General features: G+C 42.0%; 1 protein-coding gene across 1 annotated transcript in view; it reads left to right on the top strand.

Moving 5' to 3' along the window:
- Nucleotides 1-8193, top strand: part of CCNT1 (cyclin T1) — a 35192-nt gene that overhangs the window by 7554 nt on the left and 19445 nt on the right. The window contains exon 3 of the mRNA XM_017894835.1: nt 5502-5630. Coding sequence (XP_017750324.1) covers nt 5502-5630 — 129 coding nt within the window. The remainder of the gene's footprint in view (nt 1-5501; nt 5631-8193) is intronic.

Here is an 8193-nt window from a genome sequence, read left to right on the forward strand (position 1 = left end):
TCTCACTCTTTTGCCCAGGCTGGAGTGCAGTGGCGCAATCTCGGCTCATTGCAAGCTCCACCCCCTGGGTTCACACCATTCTCTTGCCTCAGCCTCCTGAGTGGCTGGGACTACAGGTGCCTACCACCGTGCCTGACTAATTTTTTGTATTTTTAGTAGAGACGGGGTTTCACCATATTAGCCAGGATGGTCTCGATCTCCTGACCTTGTGATCCTCCCGTCTCGGCCTCCCAAAGTGCTGGGATTACAGGCCTGAGCCACCGCGCCTGGCCTCAAACATTTTATATATATTTATTTTTTAGAGACAGGAGATCTCGTTCTGTTGCCCAGTCTGGTTTCAAATTCCTGGCCTCAAGCTGTTCTCCCACCTCAGTCTCCCAAAGTGCTGGGATTGCAGGCATGGGCCACTGCGCCTGGCTAGTATAGGGATATTCTTTTGAATGTCATGACCTTTTTCAAAATCCATTGATTAATATGAAGTTGTTGATCCTTTTTAGAGGATTGATTTTAGGCACATTTTGGAATCAACATTCTAGATTTAATATCATCTTTTAACATGCTAATTCTAAATTTAGCTGTGATGAATCCAAATTTAAATGTGAGAGGACTTAATACATTAAGTGTGGTCTAATAATAAATGTGGCATTGATATGTCATATATCCTGTCAGGTTGTCAGGCATTTGTGTGTGTATGTATGTGTGTGTTTTTCTTGTTACAAAGGTATAGGCTGGGTGCGGTGACTCAGGCCTGTAATCCTAGCACTTTGGGAGGCCGAGTTGGGTGGATCATTTGAGGTCAGGAGTCGAGACCATCCTGGCCAACGTGGTGAAACCCCGTTTCTATTAAAAACGCAAAAATCAGCTGGGCATGGTGGCATGCACCTGTGGTCCCAGCTACTCACTCGGAAGGCTGAGGCAGGAGAATCGCTTGAACCTGGGAGATGGAGGTTGCAGTGAGCTGAGATCACATCATTGCACTCCAGCTTGGGCGACACAGTGAGACTCCCATCTCCAAAAAAAAAAAAAAAAAAAAACCCAAAAGTATTATAATAAATTCCCATGGTAAAAATTAAGACAGTACAGAAATATATGTGGAAAGTGAAAACTACTCTGTAATCCCACCCAGAGATAACCATTGATAAAGGTTTTGTATATAGTGGCCCAGACATTTTTCTGTGCACATAAACTAGCATTTATGTATTTCTATTAAAAAATCACATCTTGCTATGCTACTGTTGCACAGCTTGCCTTTATCATGTAACAGTATGTATCGGACATCTTTCCATATTTCTCATTATTATTATTTTTTGGATTTCTTACTATTTGAAATTGCCACATGGTATCTGTGTAGTTACTGTAGGTTATTTAACCAGCTCTTTGTTGATAGCTATTTGGGTTGTTCTAGTTTATTATATTGTATGTTATGTTTCATGGGATAGTCTTGTGTGTATATATATAGTGCACTTATATAAGCATTTTAATATAAGTTCCTATAGGTGGAATTGCTGTGCCCCAAGTATATATAAAAATTTTTGTAGTGTCAGTTTGCCCTACGAAAGATTATACATTATACATTGTTTCCAGCCTATAGGTGAGGGTCCTTTTCTTTCCACCTTAACAAACAACACATACTCATTACTTTAAGAAACATTCATTGAGTTCTTTTTTTTTCTTTTTTTTTTTTTTTTTTTTTTTTGAGACAGAGTCTCCTCTGTTGCCCAGGAGTGCAGTGGTGCCATAATTGAGTTTAGTTTTATTTTGGTTTTATTAGTTTATGCTAAGCCTTAGTATAGTCTTTGACTTGTCCTTTTCCCCTTTGTTCAGTTAGTTATAGTCCCCCCACCCCAAGATAGGGTTTTACTCTGTCACCTAGGCCAGGCTAGAGTGCAGTGGTGCAGTCATATCTCACTGCAGCCTCCATCTGCTGGGCTCAAGTGATCCTCCCGCCTTACCAGGACCATAGTGCCACCAGGCCCAGTGAATTTTCCTTTTGATTTTTTGTAGAGATGAGGTCTTGCTATGTTGCTTAGGCTTGAGCTCAAGGGATCCTCCTGCCTCAGCCTCCCAAAGTGCTAGGATTACAGGCAAGAGTCTGCTCCCAGCCTATAAAGTCTTGCAATTTTATAATGTTACCATTTTTTTCCTCTCCTTATAAATGTATACTTTTTTTTGGTTGTGTTTTGTTTTGAGATGGAGTCTCGCTCTGTCACCCAGGCTCGAGTGTGGTGTCGTGATCTTGGCTCACTGCAAGCTCTGCTTCCTGGGTTCATGCCATTCTCCTGCCTCAGCCTCCCAAGTAGCTGGGACTACAGGCACCTGCCACCACGCCCGGCTAATTTTTTGTATTTTAGTAGAGACAGGGTTTCACCATGTTAGCAAGGATGGTCTCGATCTCCTGACCTCGTGATCCGCCCGTCTCGGCCTCCCAAAGTGCTGGGATTACAGGCGTGAGCCACTGGGCCTGGCCTAAATATATACTTTTTAAATTATCATAAAATTGGAAGAGGACAGGAAATAGAGATAATCCTGTTAACATTTTAGAGTATATCCCATTAGAATTTTTTCTTTGTGTGCAAATACATGTACATATATTTAGTGCAGCCCTATTAGTTTTACAAAGTGATGCCTGTGTTTCTTTTTTCCTTTGTTTCTACTGCTATTGTCTACTCTAAACTTTTTTTTTTTTTTTTTTGAGACAGAGTCTTGCTCTGTGGCCCAGGTTGGAGTGCAATGGTGTGATCTTGGCTCACTGCAACCTCTGCCTCCTGGGTTCAAGCGATTCTCCTGCCTCAGCCTCCCAAGTAGCTGGGACCACAGGCGTGCACCACCACTCCTGGCTAATTTTTGTAATTTTAGTAGAGATGGGCTTTTACCATGTTGGCCAGCCTGTTCTTGAACTCCTGACCTCAGGTGATCTGCCCACCTCGGCCTCCCAAAGTGCTGGGATTACAGGCATCAGCCACCATGCCCAGCCTACTCTAAACTTTTTAAAATCATTTTTTCTATATTTTAAAATAATTTTTAAACAAGAGACAGGGTCTCACAGTGTTGCCCAGGCTGATCTCGAACTTTGAGCTCAAGGGATTCTCCTGCTTTGGCCTCCCAAAGTACTCTAAACTTTATGTCCTAATGCCTAAATTATTATTTAAGTTAACTTTCATTTTATTTTTTGAGGCAGTATTGCTCTGTTGCCCAGGCTGGAGTACAATGGCATGATATTGGCTCACTTGAACCCCTGCCTCCTGGGGTCGGGTAGTTTTCTCCAGTAAGTGGGACTACCCTATTAGATGACTCCCTAGTGGTGGTGTGTGTCACCATGCCTGGCTAATTTTTGTGTTTTTAGTAGAGACAAGGTTTCACCATGTTGGCTAGGCTGGTCTTGAATTCCTGACTTCAAGTGATCCGCCGCCTCAACCTCCCAAAATGCTGGGATTACAGGTGTGAGCCGCAACACGCAGCCTGAATTAACTTTTAATGTATCCCATCCTTTTCTCCTAGTTCTACCTACCACCAGATTACTTCTTCTAAATATTACTGTGTTTTAAAAAATTTATTTTTATTAATTATCATATGTGCATAATAGTTACATACATTTATCATAAACATTTTTTGAACTATGTTTTTCAAAATCTTTAGTGTCACTCTTGTTAAGAATCTTGGCTGGGTGAGGTGACTCACACCTGTAATCCTAGGAGTTTGGGAGGCAGAGACAGGAGAATCACTTGAGCCCAGGAGTTTGAGTGGCCTGGACAATGTAGGGCAACCCCATCTCTATTAAAAATAAAAATAAATTAACTGGATGTGGTAGCGTGTGCCTGTGATCCCAGCTACTTCAAAGGCTGAGATGGGAATATCTCAACCTTCCACAGGTTGAGTGGAACTGTGATTACGACACCACTGCACTGCAGTGGGTGACAGAGTGAGATGCTGTCTCAAAAAAAAAAAAAGAAAAAAAAATTTGTGTTCCACATCTGATTATCTAATTTATTTAACTACTCAGTTTAGTGTTGAAATTATGCCGGGCGCGGTGGCTCAAGCCTGTAATCCCAGCACTTTGGGAGGCCGAGACGGGTGGATCACGAGGTCAGGAGATCGAGACCATCCTGGCTAACACGGTGAAACCCCGTCTCTACTAAAAAATACAAAAAACTAGCCGGGCGAGGTGGCGGGCGCCTGTAGTCCCAGCTACTTGGGAGGCTGAGGCAGGAGAATGGCGTAAACCCAGGAGGCGGAGCTTGCAGTGAGCTGAGATCCGGCCACTGCACTCCAGCCTGGGCGACAGAGCGAGACTCCGTCTCAGAAAAAGAAAATGTGCTTTATGCCCGATCAAAATACCTTTGTTCATACCCATTTTTCTCTGATTCTGTTTTGTTTATCCTGAAGTCTGAGGAATATATATGTAGTATGCTTCATATTCATCTGAAACAAATATGAAGGAAATGAATCACTATGTTTACTTAAAACCATTTTTTTTCATGTGTGTATGGAGATGGAGTCTCTCACTGTGTTGCCTAGGCTGGTCTCGGACTCCTGGGCTCAAGTGATCCCCTGCCTCTGCTTCCCAAAGTGCTGAGATTATAGACTTTGAACCACTGTGCCTGGCCTAAAAAAAATTTGTTTTAAATTATTTTTGTCTCCTATGGTCTTGTCTGAAATGATTACTATGAGTTTAATTTGTGGAGAAAAACTTATTCTAGAAAAGTATGGCATAGGTGACATCAGAGTTATAAATAAGTATTAGAATATCAGTTCTAGTCAGTAAAATGAAATATATATTTCAATTCTGTAAAATTATTTATGTATTTCTTTGACTCCTGGTGAATTACAGCTCTTATCAAGTTTATCTACTTGTGTATTGACTTCAATTTTTCCCTCTTAATGCTTTCTATAAATAATGCCTTGCATATAATGCCATGCTTTGTGTTTTTGAAAGATTTGATATGTATAAGTAATTGAGATACAATTCACATACGATTAAATTCATTTGTTTAAATTATATAGTTCACTGGTTTTTAGTATATGCACAAAATTGTGCGACCATCAACACAATCTAATTCCAGAACATTTACATCACCCCTCACCTATTAGCAGTTATTCCTATACTCCCCTCCCCCCAGCTCCTGGCAACCACTAAACTTTTTCTCTATATGGATTTGTGTATTCTGGACATTTCAATTTACTCCTTAAAAGATGTATTGAGTGATTTGATACAAACTTAATAAAGAATCTCATTTTAAATAGAAAACTGTCTGTTTACATCTAGTAGCTTTTCCCATAGATAGCTTTTAATGAGAGTTTGTCAAATAATTGGTGTTTAGAAGTGGACATGGATTAATAGGTAGGAGAGGGGAAGATGATAGAAGCTGGGGGGAAAGGGTAAAGAGGTGACAAAGTCGAGGCAAGTAAATAACTTGATTTGAGACTTAGCTCCTCTTTGGATCTATCTTGATCTATAAATGAATAAATTGGTAATAAATATTATTTATTTTCTCTCCATTCAGTCTGTGGCTCCAGCAGCCTTGTTTCTAGCAGCTAAAGTGGAGGAGCAGCCCAAAAAATTGGAACATGTCATCAAGGTAGCACATACTTGTCTCCATCCTCAGGAATCCCTTCCTGATACTAGAAGTGAGGTAGGAGATTAATTACACATCTGTTTTTCTTAATTTTTTTCTTTCTTTTTTTTACCCTACTCCCAAGCATGCCAGGATCTTTATGTATTTTGATGCAACTTAATTTTATAACTGATTTATTGAAGTTTGGATTGGGGTTATTAAAAGAACCTTTTAGTGTTTGTGTTTTCCTTAACAGTAAAAATTCAGGCTGCGTATGGTGGCTCACACCTGTAATCCTAGCACCTTGGGAGGGTAAGGTGGGAGAATCACTTTAGGCCAGAAGTTCAAGACCAGCCTGGACAACATAGCAAGATGCTGTCTCTATGAAAGATGTAGTGGCTCATGCCTGTAATCCCAACACTTTGGGAGACTGAGGCAGGAGAATTGCTTGAGTCCAGTTCAAGACCAGCTCTGGCAACAAAGTGAAACCCCCTTTTTACAAAAAAAGAAAAAAAGAAAAAAACTGGGCATGCCGGCTCACATCTTTAGTCCCAGCTACTTGGGAGACTGAGGTGGGAGGGTTGCTTGAGCATGGGATGTTGAGGCTGCAGTGAGCCATGATCATACCACTGCAGGCAACAGTGCCAGGACCCTGTCTGAAAAACAAAACAAAACATAAATTTTATGGCAAAAGTTGTGTATTTGTTGCAGTAAAATTTGAAAATACAGAACAATGAAGAAGAAAATATCTCTCAGATAAATTTTAGACCAATGGTCCCAGACCTTTTTTGGCACCCGGGACTGGTTTCATGGGAGACAGATTTTACACGGACAGAGGGTGGGGTTGGAGATGGTTTTGGGATGATTCAAGCACATTACATTTATTGTTCACTTTATTTCTGTTATTATCATATTGTTATACATAACGAAATAATTATATAACTCACCATAATGTAGAATCAGTGGGAGCCCTGAGCGTCTCTCTCTCTCTCTTTTTTTTTTTTTTGAGACGGAGTCTCACTTTTTTCACAAGGCTGGAGTGCAGTGGCGCGATCTTGGCTCACTGCAACCTCCGCCTCCCGGGTTCAAGTGATTCTGCTGCCTCAGCCTCCCGAGTAGGTGGGACTACAGGTGCACGCCACCACACCCAGCTAATTTTTGTATTTTTAGTAGAGACGGGGTTTCATCATGTTGGCCAGTATGGTCTTGATCTCTTGACCTTGTGATCTGCCCGCCTCAGCCTCCCAAAGTGCTGGAATTACAGGCGTGAGCCGCTACGCCCGGCTATCCTGAGCTTCTTTTCCTGCAACTAGATGGTCCCATCTGGGGGTGATGGGAGACAGTGACAGATCATAAGGCATTAGATTCTCATAAAAAGCAGCAAATCAGATCCCTTGCATGGGCAGTTCACCACAGGGTTCAAGCACTCCTATAAGAATCTAATGCCACGGCTGATCAGACAAGAGGTGGAGCTCAGGTTGGGCAATGTGAATGATGGGGAGCGGCTGTAAATACAGATGAAGCTTCACTCACTCGTCTGCCGCTCAACTCCTGCTCTGCGGCTTAGTTCATAACAGGCCATGGACCCCCTGTTAGAGACACCTGAAGCACAGGTATACTAATGAACCACTGTTATTTGTGGTTTCTTTTGTATAAATAGCTATGTGTGCATGTATTTTGTCTCTGGTTTTGTTTTTGTTTGCTTACTATATCCCAAATATTTTCCCATCTGATGGATTCTCTACTTTTTAAAAATGTCTGGCTAGTATTTGATGACATATATGTGAATGTAGGTAGTTTTAACCATTCTCCATTAAGAAGTCTAGACAATTTATAGCTTTTCATCACTATAAGTGTTATGAAAAATATTCTTTTTTTTTTTTTTTTTGAGACAAGGTCTTGCTCTGTTGCCCTGGCTGGAGTCCAGTAGTGTGATCATGGCTCATTGTGGCCTCGACCTCCCGGGCTCAGTGATCCCCCCGATCTCAGCTTCTTGAGTAGCTGGGACTAGGTGTGTGCCACCATGCCCAGCTAGTTTTTGTAGAGATAGGGTTTTACCATGTTGCCCAGGCTGCTCTCGACGTCCCGAGCTCAAGTAATCCACCCCTGTTGGCCTCCCAAGTGCTGGGATTACAGGCATGAGCCACTGCACCTGGCTGAAAAATATTATTATAAATTTTTGTTATGGATCCTTAAATTAGTAGTGTCACTAGTTATTTCTTTAACTTTTTTTTTTTTTTTTTCCCCGAGTTGAGAGTTTCTCTCTTGTTGCCCAGGCTGGAGTGCAATGGCGTGATCTTGGCTCACCACAACCTCTTCTTCCCAGATTCAAGCGATTCTCCTGCCTCAGCCTCCCTAGTAGCTGGGATTACAGGCATGTGCCACCACGCCTGGCTGATTTTGTATTTTTAGTAGAGATGGGGTTTCTCCATGTTGGTCAGACTGGTCTTGAACTCCCGATCTCAGGTGATTTGCCCGCCCCAGCCTCGCAAAGTGCTGGGATTACAGGTGTGAGCCACTGCGCCTGGTCTATTTTTTTAACTTTTAAAGAAATTATAGGCCGGGCGCGGTGGCTCAAGCCTGTAATCCCAGCACTTTGGGAGGCCGAGACGGGCGGATCACGAGGTCAGGAGATCGAGAC

Source organism: Rhinopithecus bieti, unplaced genomic scaffold, assembly GCF_001698545.2.
Source record: "Rhinopithecus bieti isolate Rb0 unplaced genomic scaffold, ASM169854v2 scaffold_24390, whole genome shotgun sequence".
In the NCBI taxonomy this organism is placed as follows: domain Eukaryota; kingdom Metazoa; phylum Chordata; class Mammalia; order Primates; family Cercopithecidae; genus Rhinopithecus; species Rhinopithecus bieti.